We start from the raw sequence: 22,718 nt of genomic DNA on the forward strand, positions 1-22,718 counted from the left end.
AGCAGTTGTACGTAGTGGTGAAAAGGTTTCAGTGCCAGGACTGGGAAGCAGAGGCTCAAGGTCATCCTCAGCTACATAGTGAGTAGTTTGAGGCCAACGTGGACTACTGAGACCTTGACCCAGCTGACATGTTTGCTGTACCATTTAAAAGATACCGCAACTAACTCTTAGGAGTATTAACTCACATATCTAACTTTAAGACCACTGGCAGCTCATATTTTTATGATACATTTTCATGCACGTGACCACTCAGAAGGCATTAACTCCTGGAAAACTGGCACTACTTGGCCGTTTTAAAAGGAAGACTGGTATTTGGTTTACCGACATGGGCCTGGCTGTGGAACCAAGAAGCCACGGAATAATAATCAACTGCTTATACCAGCTTCAAATCATGTTAAACTTTGTGAAAATATCAAAACCATGACTTTCATTCTATGTAACAAAATTTGATGAAATTTTTTTTGGGGGGGTGTGGTTCAAGGTAGGGTCTCACTCTAGACCAAGAAGACCTGGAATTCACTCTGTAGTCTCAGGGTGGCCTTGAACTCACAGAGATCCTCCTACCTCTGCCTCCTGAGTGCTGGGATTAAAGGTGTGCACCACCATGCCTGGCATGAAATTAAAATTTAATATGAAAATTATTCATAGCCAGGAGTGGTGATGCCTGCCTTTAATGCTAGCACTGGGGAGGCAGAGGTAGAAGGATTGCTGTGAGTTTGAGGCCAGCTTGGGACTACAGAGTGAGTTCCAGGCCAGCCTTGACTAGAGAGCCCCTCCCACCTCGAAAAACAAAAAAATTATTCATTGTTAGTTAGTCCAATTTTCACACACAAAAATGCCAAGTTTGACAATCCCAGATATTAGATGATTAACCAATTTATAATTTATTTATTTGAGAGAGAAAGAGGCAGACATAGGGGAGTATAAGTGTGCCAGGGCTTCCTTCCTCTGCAAACAAACTTCCAGATGCATGCGCCACTTGTGCATGTAGCTTTATATGGGAACTAGGGAATTGAATCTGGACCATCAGGCTTTGCAAGCAAGCACCTTTAACCACTGAACCATCTCTCCAGCCCTTATCAACTTTTAAAAAACAGTCATGTTTTAGTTAAGGAATTTGCATAAAGTTACAACCAATACAACAGGTTGTGAGAGGGTTTCATGCGGTGCATTTGTATAATATCCAAATTTTATTTTGCTTTTTTAATGACAAATGCAGCATAAATAACACAGGTGTGGATTTCAGGATTAGGTTTCAAATAATGACAGTATATTTTCATGTCAGGTAATAATACGTTAATCATAACCTAAAGTGCATTAAGTGACTTCTTAGGCACTCCTCCCTAAGGGCCACATGTACACAGCACTTTTTTAATGACAAATGCAGCATAAATAACACAGGTGTGGATTTCAGGATTAGGTTTCAAATAATGACAGTATATTTTCATGTCAGGTAATAATACGTTAATCATAACCTAAAGTGCATTAAGTGACTTCTTAGGCACTCCTCCCTAAGGGCCACATGTACACAGAGGGCCGATGTCAGAATGAACTTCCCACCATGTTCACTGACATCACTTACACTCAAAGACAACAGCTGTTCAACAAGCCATTGGGTTAGTTCTCTGAGCTGGAGTTCCCCTTGTTCTTCCTCCCAGGCAAGGGGAAGCTGGACTTGCTCTGGGGCTGGGAAAGCTTACTGGCTAGTAGAGTGAAGGGCTCAATCAGGGTTCTCCGGTCAGTTACCGTCACTTCCCACAGCCTCACTTTCTCACTTCTTGCCCACTGCTGTGCCACCTCAGCGTCCACTTGTCTCTGCTCCGAAAGGTCCAGTTTGTTGCCTAGAACAACGATTGCTACCTGGAAAAAAAAAATGGATCAAGATAACACTTTGGTACATTCATTACTAGGCAGAACGGATGAGGACCACTGTCCTATTTGACATGATCCTCCGGTGGGGCAGGCCTGTAATCCCACTTGCTCTAGAGGCTGAGGCAGAAGGATTCCAAGTTCAAGACCTACCTGGGTTACACAGCCAGCTTAATGATAGTTTGAACAACTTAAACCCTGGTGAAAACAATGTTTTAAGAAGACTGAGAATATAGCTAAGTGGTAGAGAGCTCACCCTAGCAAGCATGAGGCCCCCAGATTCAATTCTTGGTACTGGGAGAAGGCTACCACCTCATTCCTTTATCCTGATGCATTCAGATGTTCTGTATGCAACTGCTGTTGTTTGAGGTTAAGTCTCTCTCTAGCCCAGGCTGGCCTCAAACTCACAGTGATCCTCCTACCTCCTTGAGTGCCGGGATTATAGGCATGAGCCACCTGGCTTTGTTCTATAGTGTCTTTTTAAAATATTTTGTTTATTGAGAAAGAGAAAGGAAGAGGAAGAGAATGGGTATGCCAGGGCCTCTAGGCACTGTAAACGAATTCCAGACGCATGTGCCACCTTGTTCATCTAGCTTATGTGGGTACTGGGCAGTTGAACCTGGATCCTTAGGCTTCACAGTCAAGCACCTTAACCGCTAAGCCATCTCTTCAGCAAAAAACAAGAATTTTTTGTTGTGTTATTCTGTCTTTAAAAAGGGCTTGCTAGGGCTGGAGCGATGGCTTAGTGGTTAAGGTGCTTGCCTACAAAGCCAAAGGACCCAGGTTCAATTCCCCAGGATCCACATAAGCCAGATGCACAAGGGGGCGCATGCATCTGGAGTTTGTTTGCAGTCGTTGAAGGCCCTGGCTCACCCATTCTTTCTCCTACCTGCCAATTTCTGTATCTTTCTCAAATAACATAATTTTTTTTTAAGTGCTTGCTAAATACCTGATGAGCTGTGGGCCAACAAGAGCATGTTCCACTAAGTATAGGTAGACCATTCAAGCCTAACTGCCCACCAGGCAAGTTTGAGGGAGATAGCAGTGACAACTGTCAAAGCCCAGGATCCAGAAGTTCAGACAGTGAGGAGGCCAGATAGGAAGGGTGGATCAGAACTGTCCAGGCAAAATCTGAAAAGCGGCCCTGCTGAGCCACTGCTGCGTTCCTAGTCTGGAGCGGTTGCTCTCAGGAAGACTGGGCCCCTTTCTTCCTGGCCCAGAGCCAGGGGGGCTCCTCCAAGCCCATCTGTCATTGGTCAGACACCCGCCGCCCCTCTCACTTCCGACTTTCCCTTCTTGCCTGGCTTTTCCCCTCCCCCACTACCACTGATCCTTAAAGAGGGCTTGGATAGCATGTGTGCTGTTCCCATAGCCGCCTCTAAAATTTCTAGTCCAGTAGACCCACTGACCCCATCCACACGCAGCACCCTTGCGATCACCAAGCCTACGGTTCCCACTCCCCCACTCCTGCGCTGCCTCTGTAACCTTGGCCTCTCAGTGTTCTGGCCTTCCTTGCTCCCACGGCCACACCCTAGTCAGTAACCAGCTCCCACATCACCTCTACCTTCCCCGTCAGGCCTGACCCCCCCACCCCCCGAGTCCAAACAAAGGACTACTTGGTCTGCTGCCGCTATCTCTATTTTTAAATATTTTATCTATTTGCGAGAGAGAATGGGCATGCCAGGGCCTCCTGCCACTGCATACAAAATCCAGACACACATCCACTTTGTACATCTGGCATTATGTGGGTATTGGGGGATCAAATCCAGGCCAACAGGCTTTGCAAGAAAGCATCTCTGAGCTGGGGAGATGGCTCGGCAGTTAAGGCATTTACCTTCAAATCGTAAGGACCTGGGTTCCATTCCACAGTAGCCATGGAAAAGCCAGATGCACAATGTGGCACATGTACCTGGAGTTTTTCAGAGGCTAGAGTCCTGGTGTGTCCGTTCTCTTTTTTCTCTCAAGTAATACATAAATAGATAAAAAGGAAGCATCTTGCCACCTCCCAGCCTCTGCCTCTGCTGTCTGTACCAAGGTCTTTCGTCTCCCTTGTATGCCATTCCTCTCAGCCAGCTCAGTCTCCTCACTGGCTGCTTCTCCCATTATCCCATCACATCCACCCAGCAAACCATCCTGTTCAGTTTAACTCTTGCCGGGCATGGTGGCGCATACCTGTGATCCCAGCACTCAGGTAGGAAGATCACTGTGAGTTGGAGGCCAGCCTGAGACTACAGAGTGAAACAGTGAATTCAGGTCAGCCTGAGCTACAGTGAGACCCTACCTTGAAAAACCAAACAAAAAAAATTTTTAAGAAGAAAAAAAAGGATTTTAGGGGCTGAAGAGTTTAGGCACTTGCCTGTGAAACCTAAGGACCCAGGCTCTCTCTTAAATAAAGAGATAAATAAAATATTTTTAAAAAACCTTTCTATACCTTTCTCCAGCCTGTTCTTCAGGTTTCTGCTCACTTCCCCAAACACTGCTTGTCAGACTCCACATATGAAGACTCTCTGAAGCTATCTGCAGAATCTGACAGTGGTGTGGTAGACAGCATCCAGTCACACACAGTTTTAATGAGAGGAAGGGATTTATTTCAAGCTTCTAGAAGTCCCATCAGTGGCAGAAGAAGCTGGCTTCGATTCATAAATCCAAGCAGAGAGAGAGAAACCAATACCAGCCAGCAAACACCAAAAAGCGGAAATAAAACCCAGCTGTAAACAGGACCTCCAGAGCTCAAACTGCTGCTTTTTTTATTATTACTGTTTTTTGAGGTAGGGTCTCTAACCCAGGCTGACCTGGAATTCACTACGAAGTCTCGGGGTAGCCTCAAACTCACAGTGATCCTCCTACCTCTCCCAAGTGCTGGGATTAAAGACATGTGCCACCATGCCTGGCATGCATTCACACTACCACAAGTGGAATCATTCCCCGATTTTTTTGTTTGTTTCGTTCGTTGGTTGGTTTTTTTTATTTTTTTGAGGTAGGGTCTCCCTCTAGCCCAGGCTGACCTGGAATTCACTCTGTAATTTCAGGCTGGCCTCGAACTCGCAGCCATCCTCCTACCTACGTCTGCCATGTGCTGGAATTAAAGGTTGCACCACCACTTCTGGCTCACTCCCTGCTTTCGTTTTTCTTTTTTCTTTTATTTTTTGTTTGTTTATTTGGGAGTGACAGACAAAGAGGTAAAGAGAGAGCAAGAGCGAGAGCGAGAGAGAGAGAGAGAGAGAGAGAGAGAGTGTGTGTGTGTGTGTGTGTGTGTGTGTGTGTGTGTGAATGGGCATGCCAGAGCCTCCAGCCACTGCAAACAAACTCCAGATACATATTCCACCTTGTGCATCTGGCATCAAGCCTCGAACCAGGGTCCTTAGGCTTCACAGGCAAGAGCTTAACTGCTAAGCTATCTCTCCAGCTCTGCACTCCCTGCTTGCTTTCTTTTATTTTTATTTTTATTTTATGGGCAGGCCTCCAGCCACTGCAAACGAACTCCAGATGTGTGTGCCCCCTTGTACATGTGGCTTACGTGGGTCCTGGAGAGTTGAACTGGCATCCTTTGGCTTTGCAGGCAAATGCCTTAACCGCTGAGCCATCCCTCCAGTCCCCGCTCCCTGCTTTCTAAGTGACGTTCCTGGCGTCATTTGCTTTCCCAACACCCACCCCTCTTGGTTTCTCTTCTGTCTCACTGTCCACTTAATTCTCACCTTGTTCTTCAAATGTCTGTTTTCAACTTAGCATCCAAAATGACTCATTTTAAATGAGTCAAAAGATGTTCAACCTTGCTTATATTAAGAAAACTCCATAAAACCTATGAGTCTTAATAATAAATACTTTTTAAAAATATGCTTCTTGAACTGGAGGAATGGCTCAGAGATTAAGAATACTTCCTGCATAAGCGTGAGGGCCTGAAAGACTGCTCAAATTCAAATTCCCAGCACTCACATGAACAGCCAGCCACCCACATCTGAAACCCCAGTCCCATGGCGAGGGACACAGAAGCACTCAGGCTTGCAGAACCTGGGCTCAAAGCTACCAGTGCCACTTGCTAACCAGCACATACGAGATGAGCTCCCGCCATGCGTCAGCCACATGAAGGGTGTAGAAGAAGATCGGAGAGGAGTCCCAGACAGGAGAATTAGCCATGGAGGACAGCCAAACCATGAGAGAAAAATAGAAAAGTAGACCAGAGTTGCTGATGGTAGGAGGACAGGTGTTGGCCAAGTCTTCACAGGCTGAGGTAGGTCTCTATTTTATTTTTATTTTTATTTATTTGAGAGAGAGAGAGAGAAAGGGCATTCCAGGGACTCCGGCTGCTGCAAATGAACTTGACACATGTGCCTCCCTGTGTATCTGGCTTACATGGGCCCAGGGGAATCAAACCTAGGTCCTTTGGCTTCACAAGCAAGTGCCTTAACTACTAAGCCATCTCCCAGCCCCTCTCATTTTATAATACTCTCTTTTGTTTTTCTTTTTTCCTTTATTTATTTATTAGAGACAGAGGGAGGGAAGGAGGGAGAGAGAGAGAGAGAGAATGGGCATGCCAGGGCCTCCAGCCACTGCAAATGAACTCCAGACACATGTGCCCCTTATGCAGCTGGCTAACATGGGACCTGGAGAATCAAACTGGGGTCCTTAGGCTTTGCAAGCATGTGCTTTAACTGCTAAGCCATCTCTAGCCAAGGTCTCATTTTTATTTATTTTTATTTATTTGAGAGTGACAGAAGGAGAGAGAGAGAATGAGAATGGGTGCGCCAGGGCTTCCAGCCACTGCAAATGAACTCCGGACGCGTGCGCCCCCTTGTGCATTTGGGTAATGTGGGTCCTGGGGAATCGAGCCTCGAACAGGGGTCCTTAGGCTTCACAGGCAAGTGCTTAACCACTAAGCCATCTCTCCAGCCCAAGGTCTCATTTCTAAATGATAACAGGTAGGATCTAGTGATGACTAATTTGCTTGTGATTCCTCGTTTTCTCTCTCAAGAATCCCGTTTCTCTCAGGAGACCATGAAAAGCCTGAGGAAACAGTGCTGAACTGGAGCCAGGAAGCCACAGCCTGTGTGCGCAGTGAGCCAAGCCAGTCCTGCACCTCCTGTCTAGAGCAGGGTTCAGAGATACTGGGAACAAGATGCAATGCTTTTCCAGTGCGCACACTACGTTATAAGCTGAATAGTCAGTGTCACAATTCATTGGCATTTTTACATACCCACCTCTTTTTTGTCTTTGAACTTGTCGATTTCTTTCTTCAGCAGCTCCACTCTTTGAAAAGACTCCAGGTTATTCACACTGTACACAAGGACAAAACCGTCAGCAAATGAAAAGTAGTGCTTGGGCAGCTCCACACCTTCCTGCAGGCCTCTGGTGTCGTACAGGTGGAGCTGTTCTTTCACTCCTCGGTCAGTCTCCACCGAAGCCATGTACACGTCTTCCATTGTTTCACAGTCTTCCATCCCTGAGATTAAAAAGGAAGTGTCTTCTGTGAGAAGCCAGTGTTCACTGCTCCCCTGCCCTTCCCAGGCTCCCTTTCTGGGTTTCCCAATAAATACCATTGGTAACAATCACATTCCTCCTTTGCTAACTTCTTGGAAATGAAAAGCAGGATGGTTGTTTGTTTTTTTAATTTAACTTATTGATTTGAGAGAGAGAATGGGTGTGCCAGGGCCTCCAGCCACTCCAGATGCATGCACCACCTTGTGCATCTGGCTTATATACATACTGGGGAATTCAACCTGGGTCCTTGGGCTTCGCAGGCAAGTGCCTTAGCCACTAAGCCATCTCTCCAGCCCAGTATATATATATAAAAAAATTATATATATATATATATATATATATATATATATATATATATAAATATATAATTTTTTTTTCTTTTTGCAGGTAGGGTTTCACTCTATCCACGCTGACCTGGAATTCACTATGTAGTCTCAGGGTGGCCTTGATCTAGGTGATCCTCCTACCTCTGCCTCCCGAGTGTGGGAATAAAGGTGTATACTACCACGCCCACCTTTTTTTTTTTTTTTCCATTTGTTTGTTTGCTTTTGATAGGAAGTTGCACGATGTAGCCCTGGCTGGCCTGGAACTCCCCATGTTGCCCTTTCTCTGCCTTCCAAGTACTAGGATTACAGGTTTGCACCCCCACACTAGGTGCATTTAAAAATATATATATTTATTTGAGAGAGAGAGAGAGAGAGAGAGAGAGTGCACATCAGGGCCTCTAGCCTCTGCAAACAAACTCCAGATGCATGTGCCACCTTGTGCATCTGGCTTACATGGGTACTGGAGACTTGAACCAGAACACCTTACACTTTGCAAGCAAACATCTTTTATCTGTCCCATTCTCTCTCTCTCAAATAAAATATTTTTAAAAAATTTCTAGGGCTGAGATGTAAAATAGTATTTGGAATTCATCTGCAGTGGCTGAAGGCCCTGGCACACCCATGCTCATTCTGTCTCCCTGTCTATATTTCTCTACTTGCAAATAAATAAATTAAATAAAGAGGTTGGAGAACTAAGGAGAAAGGATATTGTGGTAGTTTGATTCAGGTGTTCCCCATAAACTTAGGTATTCTGAATGCTAGGTTCCCAGCAAATGGTTAGCATTTTCCCCTGCCATCAAGGAGCTTCCCCTCAAGTCTGTAAGTCAAAATAAACTCTTTTTTTTCCCACACACAAAAAAATTCTAGGGCTGGAGAGATGGCTCAGCAGTTAATGCGCTTGCCTGCAAAGCCTAATGAACTGAGTTCGATTCCCCAGTACCCATGTAAAGCCAGATGCACATAGTAGTGCATGTGTCTGGAGTTCATTTGCAGTGGCTAGAGGCCCTGGCACACCCATTGTCTCTGTCTCCCCTATCTCTCTCTCTGCTAGCAAATAAATAAAAATATTTTGAGCTGTGATCACTTGGGAACTTCCAGCTGTGGGTAAGTTGTTCCCTCAGCTGGGCCTGGGCCTGGGCCTGAGCTTGGGCTGAGCCAGCCTAGGGAGCCCTGGAGGGGCTTGTCCTAGGCTGAGGCCCAGGCCAGAGGGCCCCCTAGCTTTCACTCTCCGCATGGGTTCTTTATCCCCTCCAGCTCCCCACATGGCAGGAGCTCTTTGAACTTTCTTTTTTCTTTCCATACTTTTTCCCCAGGCCCTCCATGTGGGAATGGTAGCCATGTAGGTGCTTTTCCGTGGCTCTCCTTTCCTCAATATATAGAATATTTTAATAATAAAAAATATTTCTAGCCGGGTATGGTGGTGCCTGCCTTTAATCCCAGCACTCAGGAGGCAAGGGTAGGAGGATCACCATGAGGTCAAAGTCACCCCGAGACTACTGAGTGAATTCTAGTCAGCTTGGCCTACAGTGGTGAGATCCTCTCTCAAAAAAAAAAAAAAAATTACATCTTGGGGCTGGAGAAATGGCTCAGTGGTTAAAGATGGTCACACTTGTCCTTCCTCATTTTCTTCTTTTCATCACTATCCCCTGGGCAATCTTCAGATGTATTTTTTTTAATATTTTTAAAATGTATTTATGTATTTGAGAAAGATGAGAAAGAAGCAGAAAAGAGATTTGTCTCAAGTGAAAGACAACATCCTATACATAGCAAATATTCCATAATCCTTTGTTGATAAGGGAATTATGGGGAAAATTAACACTGATTTTTTTAAATATCTTATTAACTTGAGAGAGAGAGAAGCAGATAAGAGATTCAGACACACAGAGAGACAGAGCATGGGCACACCAGGAAATGAAACTGCTAAGCCATCCTCTCCAGCCCTCAACACTGATTTTAATGACTAGAGATGGAGTAAGATAGGCATGATATGATCTCTATTCACCTTCATATTAAAATTTTGCATCTTAAATATTGGCTATATCCAGAGGTCAAATGTGCATTAGCATCCTATGCAAAAAAAAAAAAAACATGTTGTAGCCGGGTGTGGTTGCACACGCCTTTAATCCCAGTACTCAGGAGGAAGAGGTAGGAGGATTGCTGTGAATTTCAGGCCACCCTGAGACTACATAATGGATTCCAGGTCAGCATGGACTAGAGTGAGACCCTACCTTGAAAAAACAAAAAAAAAAAGGTTATGTTACACTGTTTTGAAAACTCTGATTATAGTTTTTTGTGTTTTTTTTCTTTCTGGTTTTTCGAGGTAGGGTCTCACTCTAGCCCAGGCTGACCCGGAATTCACTATGTATTCTCAGGGTGGCCTTGAACTCACAGTGATCTTCCTGCCTCCGCCTCCTGAGTGTTGGGATTACAGGCGTGTGCCACCATGCCCGGCTGGTTATAGTTTTCTTAACAACCTAAATATTCCAGAATGGTTGAAGATGACTTATATAAAATATCTGTAAGTGCTCTAAGTCGCCCTAAGTTAATGGGTCAGTGGACTAGGGATGTTGCTCAGTGGGTGGAGTACTTTTGGAGCCTAGGACATGGAAACTCGGGGTGGCAGCGGGTGAGTGTCCAGAGAGGGGTCAGTCTTTCCTTCCACAGTGGCTCCTTATTGCCGCGTACTATAGCTGTCTCACACTGCTGTGTCCTCAGTGCCGGGAGAACAAGATACACTTTGCTTCAACCCCAAGCTCTTCAGTAAGGGTACCAATTCCAGTCACAAGAGCGGAGCACTCTTGATGAGCAATCTTTTTTTTTTCTCCTCATTTTTATTTATTTATTTGAGAGAGAGAGAGAATGGGCATGCCAGGGCCTCCAGCCGCTGCAAATGAACTCCAGACATGTGCACCCCCTTGTGCATCTGGCTAACGTGGGTCCTGGGGAATCGAGCCTCGAACCAGGGTCCTTAGGCTTCACAGGCAAGCACTTAACCAGTCAGCCATCTCTCCCAGCCCAGTGATGAGCACTCTTGAAGGACACATCTTTAATACAACTGACCTGGAGATTAAGTTTCAACAAGCATTCTGGAGGGAACATCATTAGCACAAGAAGACAATATGACCTGATAAAACTGAAGATACATTCCACCTATGATCCAGCAGTTTCAATTCTAGATACATATCTCAGTCAGAACCAGTCACATGCTTACCAGGACACACACACATAAGAGCTGTTCATAGTAGCATTATTCAAGTAACTCCAACAAGAAGCAATGCAAATGTTCACTGAGATATAAGAGATACTAATGGACAGGGCCTATACTGTATCTGCTCTGAAGGCTGAGGCAAGAGGATCATAAGTTCAAAGCTTTCCTGGGTTACAGGTGAGCTTAGGTCAACCTAAGCAATTTACTGAGGCCTTGACTCAAATTTCAAAACAGGCTGGGATTGTAGCTTAGGTGTAAAGTATTTACTTGCCTAGCATGTGTGCGACCTTGGTTCAGTCCCAACTACCACCAACTATATACCTATTTGTGTGTGTGTGTTTATGTATATATACATATACATGCATATATGAAATAAATTTAGGTATTTTTAAACACTAGCATATAGCAATGACAATTATGGCTACAAACAGATAAATTTTACAAAGATAATGCTAAGTGAAAGAAACCAGATGTCAAAGAGTTTATGTAGTATAATTCCATCCATGTAATATCAATAACAGGCAAAAGTAAACTATACCTTGGGCTGGAGAGATGACTTAGCAGTTAAGGTGCTTGCCTGTGAAGCCAAAGGACCAGTACCCCTTGTAAGCCAGATGCACAAGGTGGTGCATGTGTCTGAAGTTTGTTCGCAGTGGCTAGAGGCCCTGGTGTGCCCATTTTCTCTCTCTCATCTGCCTCTTTCTCTCAAAAAAAAAAAAAAAAAGATGGACTATACCATTTAGTGATCCGTGCATAAGTGACAAAACCATAAAGAGAGAGAATGATTAACCTAAAGGGAGCCATTGAAGTGGCCTTCAAATTTTATTTTAAATATATATATATATACACACACATACATACCCCCCTGAGAGAATGATGATGGATGTGCCAGGGCCTACTGCCACTGCAAATGAATTCCAGATGCATGCACTGCTTTGTGTATCTGGTTTAACATGGGTACTGGGGAATTGAACCCAGGCCGTCAAGCTTTGGCAGCAAGTGCCTTTAACTGCTGAGCCATCACCCAGCTCCAAAGATCTCCTTCATTTTATTTTATTTATTTATTTATTTTGGTTTTTCAAGGTAGGGTCTCCTTCTGGCCTAGGCTGACCTGGAATCCACTATGTAGTCTCAGGGTGAACTCAAACTCACAGCGATCCTCCTACCTTTGCCTTCCGAGTGCTGCGATTAAAGGCATATGCCACCTTGCCCAGTTCCAAAGTTCTACTTTTTGATCTATATGGAGAATTTGCAAAGGTTTGGATTGCATTATTCATTTAAAGGTATCTGTACTTGGGCTGGAGAGATGGCTTAGCAGTTAAGGGACATACCTGCAAAGCCTAAGGACCCAGGTTTGATTCTCCAGGTCCCATGTTAAGCCAGATGCACAAGGTAGCACATGCGTCTGGAGTTTGTTTTCAGTGGCTGGAGGCCCTGATGCGCCCATTCTCTCTCTCTCTCTCCCTCCTTCTCTTTGTCGCTCTCAAATAAATAAATAAAAAATAAGCAAACAAAAAAATTTAGGAAAAAAAATGTTTGTTTGTTTTTCAGGCTGGGGGGTGTTGGTCAGTTGGTAGATTTCTTGCCTAACATGCACAAAACCCTGGATTCAACTCCAGCACTGAATAAACCCAGTATGGTGATCATACTGTAATCCTAGCACTCAGGAGGAATAAGAATTCAAGGTCATCCTCCCCCAAAACAGGGAGTTCCAAGCCAGCTGGGGCCACACAAGCCTGTCCCAAACCAACAACAACAAACAATTTCATTTAATAATACCCTTGATGAAATAGTAAAAGTTACTAATTTTATTAAAATTTTATTTATTTATTTTTAGTTTTGAGGGTCTAGTCCAGGATGGCCTCCAAATTCCTCTAAAGTCAGAGAATGACCTTGCAATATGATTTTGAGAAGCTAGAATGGGTCATAAAAATGATTAGTAAAAGATAGAAATGTGGGCTGGAGAGATGGCTTAGTGGTAAAGCGCTTGCCTGTGAAGCGTAAGGACCCTGGTTCGAGGCTTGATTCCCCAGGACCCACGTTAGCCAGATGCACAAGGGGGCGCATGTGTCTGGAGGTCATTTGCAGTGGCTGGAGGCCCTGGCATACCCATTCTCTCTCTCTCCCTCTTTCTCTCTCTCTCCCTATTTCTCTGTCACTCTCAAATAAATAAATAAAAATAAACAAAAAATTTTTTTTTTAAAGATAGAAATGTGCTCTGAGTTACTTGCCAGAAACAAGTACTTGGAGGACTTATCTCATATACAAACCTTGGATCATCGTAACCCGTGTGTCTGTCTTCCTCACTAAGACCATTAAAGCCAGAAATGCTGTCTTCACCCCCGAAACTCCATGAGCCTCACAGCTGGTATCACACAGCAAAATTTTTTTTTAATTTTTTATTTATTTATTTGAGAGTGACAGACACAGAGAGAAAGGCAGGTAGAGGGAGAGAGAGAGAATGGGCGCGACAGGGCTTCCAGCCTCTGCAAACGAACTCCAGACGCGTGCGCCCCCTTGTGCATCTGGCTAACATGGGACCTGGGGAAGCGAGCCTCGAACTGGGGTCCTTAGGCTTCACAGGCAAGCGCTTAACCGCTAAGCCATCTCTCCAGCCCACACAGCAAATATTTAATAAGGGAGATAATCCAAATTTACAAAAATAGGTAATAATGCAGCAAACAGCTATTTCGTTCATTTTTAAAAACCCGTTAGAACCAGAATGTCTCCATTTTCTTAACTCTGCCATTTTATTCTTATTTATTCTCAGGCAGAGAGAGAGAGAGAGGAGAGAGAGAGAGGGAGAGGAGAGAGAAAGCAGGTACTCCAGGGCTCCTGCCAGTGCAAACGAACTCCAGCCGTATGTGCCATTCTGTGCATCTGGCTTTATGTAGGTATTGGGGAACCGAACTTTAACCACTGAGACACGTCTCCAGCCCCTGATCAGCATTTTACATTTTTTTGTTGTTGTTGTTCAGGCTTTTTTTTTTTTTTTTCAAGGTAGGGTCTCACTCTGGTCCAGGCTGACCTGAAACTAACTATGTAGTATCAGGGTGGTCTCGAACTCTTGGTGATCCTCCTACCTCTGCCTCCCAAGTGCTGGGATTAAAGGCATACGCCACCACGCTCGGCTTTTCTTTCTTTTTTATGGGGGAGAGAGAGAACACTGGCTACCAGGGCCTCCAGCCACTGCAATGGAACTCTCAGAGGCGTGTGCCACTTTGTGCACATGCATGATCTTTCAAATGTATCACATGTGGCTAACATGGGATCTGAGGAAATTGGATTTGGGTCCTTGGGCTTTGCAGGCAAGCACTTTAACCATTAAGCCATCTCTCCAGCCCCCATTTTACAATTTTAATTCGTTTCCTGGAAGTTACCCAGGCCACCTATCTCAATGACACTGAATAGTTATTTCTCTGAAATGGACCAAATAAATAGTCAAATTATCATTTCCCTGCTGTGGGCCATGACTCCATTGTCTAGATAAGAACTCCCTAGGCTGTGAGGGAAAGGGCTCCAGAGCCTGGCCAGAGCCCTTCTCAGGTTTTCCCAAACAAAGCCTGTCTCAGCTGTAAAACCCAGTTTTTCTCTCCTTTCATTTTCTGCCTTCTCCCTCCCTCCCCCAAGCCCTACATAACTGTTGAAATGCCATAATTGAGAATGATATTATCAAGTGGATTCTTTAAAAAAAAAAATGTTATTTTGGGCTGGAGTGATGGCGTCGCAATTAAGGCGTTTGCCTGCAAAGCCAAAGGACCCAGGTTCGACTACCCAGGACCCACGCAAGCCAGATGCACAAGAGGGTGCGTGCGTCTGGAGTTCACCCTGGCGTGCCCATTTTCTGTCTGTCTATCTGCCTGTCTGTCTATCTATCATCTATCTCTCTATATCCCTCTTTCTCACTCTCAGATAAAAATGAAATATTAAGTTGGTTTTTTTTTTTGAGAGAGAGAGAGAGAGAAACAGAGATAAAAAGGCAGATAGAGAATGAGCTTGCCAGGGCCTCCAGCCACCGCAAGTGAACTCCAGACGCACGCACCCTCTTGTGCATCTGGCTTGCGTGGGTCCTGGGTAGTCGAACCTGGGTCCTTTGGCTTTGCAGGCAAACGCCTTAATTGCGACGCCATCACTCCAGCCCTCATTTAGTGGATTTTAAAGTCAGCCACTCTAAGGTTCCTAGATCACCTCTCACTTTATTTAAATACACACTAAGCCTTACCTCATAAATCTCTCTCTTAGTCAGTTATAACTTGTAGCAAGCCCTGCTGAATTTCAACAGAACCAAGATATTTTTGTCCTACTTTTTCTCCTTACAGTTCACTTTTGTGTAATACCTCCCATATTTAATTTAGCATGACCAACAAAAGCCCTCCACCAGTTTCCAGAGTCTGGAGAGAAACTAAGAAAGACAATCTTACCAATAGTATGATTCCCATAGAGGAGTTGCTCCAGGATTGCCGTCTTCCCCACAGACAACAACCCACAAACGACAACCTTACAGCCCTTTCCCATCTTCCCTCAGGTCACTGTGAAGAGAACAAACGGTGTTTAAAACTTTCAAACAGGACATACAGGGGGCGAGGGAGATGAGTCAGTGGCTATAAGTGCTTGCTTGTAACACCTGCCAGCCAGGGTTCAATCCCCAAGCCCCACACATAAAGACAAACGTATTAATTTGCAAGAGACCTGGGAGCATGCATGCAAATGTGTGACATCCTTCACTCTCCACTCCCAGCCTCCCATTGGCTTCCTTAGGGCAACCAATATTAGGAGTTTTTTTCAATATCTTATTCATTGATTTATCTGAGAAAGAGGCAGAGAGAGAATTGGCATACTAGGCCCTCTAGCTACTGTAAACAAACTCCAGATGCACAAGTCACCTTATGCATCTGGCTTACATGGGCACTAGGGAATTGAACCTGGGACTTTAGGCTTCACAGGCAAGTGCCTTAACCACTAAGCCATCTCTCCAGCCCTAAAATCCTTTTTTTTTTGGGGGGGGGGTCTTTCAAGGTAGCAAGGCAGAGTCTTACTCTAGCTCAGGCCGACCTGGAATTCACTATGTAGTCTCAGGGTGGCCTTGAACTCATGGCCATCCTCCTACCTCTACCTCCCAAGTGCTTGGATTAAAGGCATGTGCCACCACGCCTGGCTTTAAAATATTTTTTTTTCTTTAAATTTTATTTATTGGCCAGGCGTGGTGGCCAATAGATAATATATAATTTATTTATGTGAGAGAGAGAAAGAGACATAGAGAGAGAATGGACACATCAGGGCCTCTAGCCACAGTAAATGAACTGCAGACACATGCACCCCCTTACGTGGCTTATGTGGGTTCGGCCCCAGAGCACCTCTTAACAACAGCAGAAAAGTTATCTCTGTATTCATATGTGCTGCATAGCACTCAATTTTTTTTTTTTTTGCCAATTCTGAAAACATTAAACAAATGTGCTTTCCTTATACATATCTCTTTTCTCAGTCTAATATTTATTTATTTATTTATTTATTTGCAAGCAGAGAGATAGGAAAGAGAGTGAGAGACACACAGAAAGGGCACACAGGGCCTCTAACCACTGCAAACAAATTCCAGATGTATAAGCCACTTTGTGCATCTGGCTTTACACGGGTACTGGGGAATCGAACCCACATCATCAGATTTTGTAGGCAAATTCCTTAACCACTCCAGCCCTCAGTCTTTTATTTATTTATTTTTCTCTTTTATTTTATTTTTTTAAATGGGCGCACCAGGGTCTCCAGCCACTGCAAACGAACTCCAGACGCGTGCGCCCCCTTGTGCATCTGGCTAACGTGGGTCCTGGGGAATCAAGCCTCGAACCAGTGTCCTTAGGCTTCACAGGCAAGCGTTTAACCACTAAGCCATCTCTCCAGCCCTCAGTCTTTTATTTTTGACCCAAATCACCCTCAACTAGTTGGCTTATAGAAAAATTTGTATGCTACCACTCTTGCAGTGTACTGACAACGTAGAGCTCTTGCCACACGGCCACGCATGCTGTTTCACCAGCACACTAACCACCACTGCCAACATGGCTGGTTGGCAGACCCACAGGCTTTTATCACTTGTTTCCATGAGCACCAATTCTCTTGAGGGTCTTTTATTTCTTTATATGTTCAATCTAGCTATAATTGCAAAACCCTCAGGCTTTATTTATAACTGCAGAGCTTTATGTAGCATTGATTATCTGTGATATGATCCTATGTCTGCAACTACTTCTTTTCTTTTTCAAGATAGGGTCTCACTCTAGCCCAGGCTGATGTGGAATTCACTCTGTAGTCCTAGGCTGGCCTCAAACTCACAGCCTCCCAAATGCTGGAATTAAAAGGCATGTGCCACCACACCCAGCAAACTATGGCCTGTCTTAAGTAGTTTTCTACATATACCTCTGAATTTATGACTCATAAATCACTTCATTTATCACAGGATTCTTTCTGCAGGTGGTTTTCTTTTTTGTAACTTCATACATGTACATAATGTACTTTGATCATATTTACCCTCTATTACCTTTGCTTCTCTTTTCTTTTTTTTCTGAGGCAGGGTCTCACTGTAGCTCAGGGTGACCTGGAACTCACTCAGTAGCCCAAGCTGACCTCAAACTTACATTGATACCTCAGCCTCCTGAGTGCTAGGATTGTGAGGTAAGCCACTATGCCCAGCTCTTCCTAGCTTGTCCCTGCCTATTTTGATTTTTATTTATTTATTTTTTTTTTGTGATGCACTGACCTTAATTATGGTTACTTGCTTGAGCATGGGCAGGTTGTTATTCACCAGAACACAAGCAAACTTCCCAGTGGCTATACCTCTGAAGAAAACGCCTTCCCCTGCCCGAGAAACCAGACTGCGAGTGGCTCCTCAGGGAGGTGTGCGATGTCATGGTGGTGATGGCTGCAATCCCATGCAGGTAAGCTGAGTGCCCATGACTGCTCCAGCCATGTCATATCCAGAAGACGGCGTTCCACAGCTCTGGCTCTTACATTCTTCCCATTCCCTCTTCCATGATGTTCCCGGGGCCTTGGAGGGGTGAGTGGGGGCTGACTCTCTTCTCAGCACTGGCCAGTCATGAATCTCTGCATTAAGCCCTGCCTGTGGCAAAGAGAAGCTTCTCTGACAAGGCTGGGAGCAGCACTGGTTTATGGGTTGTCAACATAAATATTTAGAAGGTAACTGACAACAGATCCATTTAGCAAAACAATTGTAGTAGGTCCTTCCCCTCAGTGACTGTGACCTCCTCAGATAAGGGCTTCTGGCCAGTTTATAGTACCAGGCACAAATTCCCTCCTGTGGAGTGGGCCTCAAATCCAATCAGGAAGTAGTTGGTTACTTCCTTAACAATCATGCCCCTTTTGAACCAACGTGCCTGGCAGGTTGGCTGTGTGGCACAGTGTCTTCTGGGTAAAACTGTGGATGACTTTTCTCCTCAAGCAGCCTGTATATCACCTTACAGCCCTACTGTTACAGGATTGGATCTCTACAATGATGTAGGAGAGACTGAGCCCTGGCTTAGAACTCCCCAGGTTCATGACTCTCAAGCCTCAGGTTCTTATCCATGTTTAGCAAAGACTTGAGAAAAGTAAGTTATCAAGGATTTATTAAAGTACAGTGGGATGTGAGGAGGGCTGGGTATATAAGTTACCTTTATAATTGCTGGGACAAAATATCTGACAAAACCAGTTTAAGTAGCCAGGTGTGATGGTACACACTTTTAGTCCTGACACTTGGGAGGCTGAGGTAGAGGATCACCATGAATTTGAGACCTGACAGGGCTAGAGTGAGTTACAGGTCAGCCTGGGCTTGAGTGAGACCCTGCCTTAACAATACCTAAAAAACAGGGCTGGAGAGATGGCTCAGCAGTTAAGGCGCTTGCCTGCAATGCCTAAGGACCTAGGTTCAACTCTGAAGCACCCAGTTAAAGCCAGATGCACAAAGTGGCACATGCATCTGGAGTTTGTTTAGTGTCTTGAGGCCCTGGTACATTCATTCTCTCTCTCTCTCTTCCTCCCTCTTTCTTTCTTTTCTTTTCTCTCTCTGTCAAATAAATAAATATTTTTAAAAATACATAAAAACAAAGAAACAGTTTAAAGGTTTATTTCACCTAACAGTTTGGTGACAATGTTGTCAGCTCCACGTTGCTGGAATGAACATCCAAACCAGGCACAGTTTAAGGAAGGAAGGAATTTATTTCAAGATCACAGACCCAGCTGCTTCCACACACCCAAGCAGAGAGACATCATTACCAGCCAGCCAACACCAAAAGCAGCAAGCATAAAACCTGCAGGGAACCTGCAGGGACCCCACCAGAGCTCAAACTGTTCTGCATATCTTTGGGCTGGAAATCAGATCCACCCCAAACACACTTTAGGGCTGGACCCCAGGATCTGCCCCCAGTGATACTTCCTCCAGCCAAGAGGCTCAAAATCTAAGCAACACGCTTTATTAAAACACCTGAAGACATAAAGGGAAGAGAACGGAAGGGAGGAGGATACTTAATAGGTTGATATTGTATATATGTAATTACAATGATTGTAATGGGGAGGTAATATGATGGAGAATGGAATTTCAAATGGGAAAGTGTGGGGGTGGGGAGAGAGGGAATTACCATGGGATATATTTTATAATCATGGAAAATGTTAAAAAATTAAAAATAAAAATAAATAAAAAAACACCTGAGTCTATGGGGGACACACATGCAAACTACCACAGAGGTTGGTCTATCATGGCAGTGAGGCATGGCAGGAGCATGAGGCAGCTGGTTACTCTAGTCCTCACTGAGGAAGCAGTAATAAATGCTGGTGTTCAGCCTGTTCCCTCCCTTTATACAGTCCAGAACCCCAGGCCATGGGCTAATACTGCCCAAAGTTAAGGTGGGACTTTGAATTTCAATGAACCTAATCTGCATAATCCCTCACAGACATGTGCAGAGGCGAGTGTCCTTGGTGAGTCTGGGTCCTGTGAAGTTAACAACCAACAGACACCATCACACAACAACTCCATGGTAGAAGTGTGTGGTGGTTTGAATGTGAAATGTCCCTCAGCCCCTCAAGTGTTTGCAACTGAGCCTCATGCTTGACTCGAGCTGATGGAGCCTTTGGGAGGTGGAGCCTTACTGGAGGAGGTGTGTCACCAGGGGTGGGCTTTGAGTAAGATAGCCTAGCTCCTAGCCCAGGACTCAGACAACTTTCTTCCGGCTGTGGAGATGTGATGCCCAGCTACCTGTCTGTTCCTGCTATTCCTTTTCAGCCACGATGAAACTTACCTTGAAAATGTAAACCAAAATAAACCCTGTCACCAAAAAATAAACATTCATTTTATTTATTTATTTGAGAGAGGGAGAGAGATAGGCAGGTAGAGAGAGAATGGGTGCACCAGGGCCTTTGGCCACTGCAAACGAACACCAGACATATGCGCTACCTTGTGCATCTGGCTTGCATGGGTCATGGGGAATCGAACCTAGGTTCTTTGGCTTTTCAGGCAAGTGCCTTAACTGCTAAGCCAATTCTCCAAAAAATAAACATTTTTTAAAAATGTTGCTGTAATGGGAAACTAATAAAATATGTCTCAGCTTCCATCTTTTTTTTTTTCTTTTAGCCTCAATCCAGCACACCAAATTATCGTTTTACAATGTAAACCTCATGTTCTTCCAGTGATTTCTTTTTTTTTTTTTTGTTCATTTTTCATTTATTTATTTGAGAGTGACAGACAGAGAGAAAGACAGATAGAGGGAGAAAGAATGGGCGAGCCAGGGCTTCCAGCCACTGCAAACGAACTCCAGACGCGTGCGCCCCCTTGTGCATCTGGCTAACGTGGGACCTGGGAAACCGAGCCTCGAACTGGGGTCCTTAGGCTTCACAGGCAAGCGCTTAACTGCTAAGCCATCTCTCCAGCCCCTTCCAGTGATTTCTTATCTCAGGCAGTTTGAAATCTTAAATCCATGTGAAAAACAGCTCTCTAATACCATTCCTTTTCTGTAGGTTTTCTTCCAGCCACGCTGTTTTCTTGCTGGCCCTCTATCTTCCCTGGCATACTTCAGCCTTGTGACTTTCCCCTGTGCCTCGATTTCCCTCCACCCAATTTACAACCCTGAGGCTTGGGTTTGTGTTTGCTTTAGTTTTAGCTTTGGTCCTGGGGACTGGCCACATGGCCTCCTACATGTGAGGCATACACTCCACCACTGAACGAAATTCCCAGGCTCAAAGTTTTTTCTTTTAAAAAAATTATTTATTTACTATTTGCAAGCAGAGGAAGAGGTGGGAAGAGGATGGGTATACCAGGGCCTCTCCTCATTGCAAACAAACTTCAGATGCATGTATATCTGGCTTTCAGTGGGCACTGGGGAATCCAAACTTAGGCCCATCAGACTTTGCAAGCAAGCACCTTTAACTGCTGAGCCATCTCTCCAACTCCAAAGATTTTTTTTTTTTAAGTGTTATCTTCTCAAGCATACTTATGCTGAACATTCAGAACAAAACTGCAAAAGCCCCCAGGCACACTCATAGGATAAGCACATGAGGCAATTACTGGGAGATACACTCCAACCTAATCCCAGTCCAAGCTCCATCCAAGGCCAGCTACGTGGGCTGCCGGTTCTGAGCAGGAACCGGGTTCTTCTGCACAGACGCTAACGTCGATGCAGCAACCCTCACTCAGCGCTCCCCTCAGTGTCTGTCCTTGGCATTTGGCACCAAATACAATCCTTACTGATGTTTAATGTCTCTGTGGTTCGCAGCTGCATCGTGCCAACAGTGGAGTGTGTGCCTGGCACGTATGAAGTTCTTAATAAACCAGGTAAGAACTTTTACAATGGCAAAGCTGTGATTTTTACTTAAAAAGAAGACCACGAAATAATAATAATAAAACACAAGGTAATTGAAAAAGTAAATATTCCCAAACTCTGACTACACATAAACACAGAAACTGAAAGGAATTAAAACCGCAAAATTGGATGAAAAAGAAAATATCCTGGAGATACAATTTTTTTTTTTTTAAAGCCAGCAAGCTATCATTTCTACGCAATGATGCAAAATGCCAGCATTTGCTGCAGACATTTCTTCCCCCAAACACTCGAACCTAACACATAGGGCTTGGCAAATACATTTTTTTCTTTCTTTCTTTTTGTGGTTTTTCGAGGCAAGGTCTCGCTCTAGTCCAGGCTGACCTGAAATTCACTACGTAGTCTCAGGGTGGCCTAGATGGAACTCACGGCGATCCCCCTACCTCTGCCTCCCGAGTGCTGGGATTAAAGGCGTGCGCCACCACGCCTGGCAATATTTTGCTTTTCAAAGAAAAAAAAAAAAAAGATCTAATAAACCCAAACCCGTGGTTATGGCGTTAAGTAACCCTGGGCTCGAATCCACCTACGGACATGGCATGGAGGTGACAGGCACCGGCCAAGCCCGGCGCCCCAGTCGGGCTTCCTGCAGCCCCCCTCCGCTGCGCGCCCGCCCTCCCCGCGGCCGAGACGACCCCCAGGGTGACGCGCCCGCGGAGGGGACCCAAACCTGCCACTCAAGCAAGCTGCGCGGCTCCACCGCGCTCCGCGGCCACGGGAGGAGAGCTCCGCCCCCAACGTGCCTCTGCAGGTCCGGGGTCCGTGGCGGGATCCAGCTGGCCGCTGGGCACTCGGCTCCCCTGTCACATCCAGCCTCGGCCTCTCGGGTACAGCCCTAGGGGGCAGGACCTCGGGAGGCCCAGACCAATCCTGACGAACTCGATTCCGGAACTACAAGTCCCATGAGGGTCCGGGCGGCCACCGCGCTCTACCGGAAGGAGGCTCTCCGAGGAGGGGGCGGGGCCACAAAAGGGATTGTGGGAGAAAGGCTTCTTC

General features: G+C 45.1%; 1 protein-coding gene across 6 annotated transcripts; it reads right to left on the reverse strand.

Moving 5' to 3' along the window:
* Positions 1–1,171: 1,171 nt before the first annotated feature.
* Nkiras1 (NFKB inhibitor interacting Ras like 1) lies at positions 1,172–22,641 on the reverse strand. Of its 6 annotated transcripts, none has more exons than XM_045135810.1 (5): positions 22,393–22,641; positions 15,300–15,407; positions 7,225–7,306; positions 7,065–7,140; positions 1,172–1,860 (listed from the first exon to the last, which is right to left on the reverse strand). In XM_045135810.1, exons 2-5 carry the CDS (start codon positions 15,391–15,393, stop codon positions 1,618–1,620), a joined length of 495 nt encoding a protein of 164 aa, XP_044991745.1. In that variant the 5' UTR covers positions 15,394–15,407; positions 22,393–22,641; the 3' UTR covers positions 1,172–1,617. The 6 variants fall into 6 exon arrangements, with proteins under 6 accessions (XP_044991745.1, XP_044991743.1, XP_044991741.1 ...); XM_045135808.1 differs by adding an exon at positions 17,698–17,980 and having other exon boundaries at positions 7,065–7,306; positions 22,393–22,632; XM_045135806.1 differs by adding an exon at positions 17,621–17,980 and having other exon boundaries at positions 7,065–7,306; positions 22,393–22,632.
* Positions 22,642–22,718: the final 77 nt, after the last annotated feature.

The sequence above is a fragment of the Jaculus jaculus genome, chromosome 16 (assembly GCF_020740685.1).
Source record: "Jaculus jaculus isolate mJacJac1 chromosome 16, mJacJac1.mat.Y.cur, whole genome shotgun sequence".
Lineage (NCBI taxonomy): Eukaryota > Metazoa > Chordata > Mammalia > Rodentia > Dipodidae > Jaculus > Jaculus jaculus.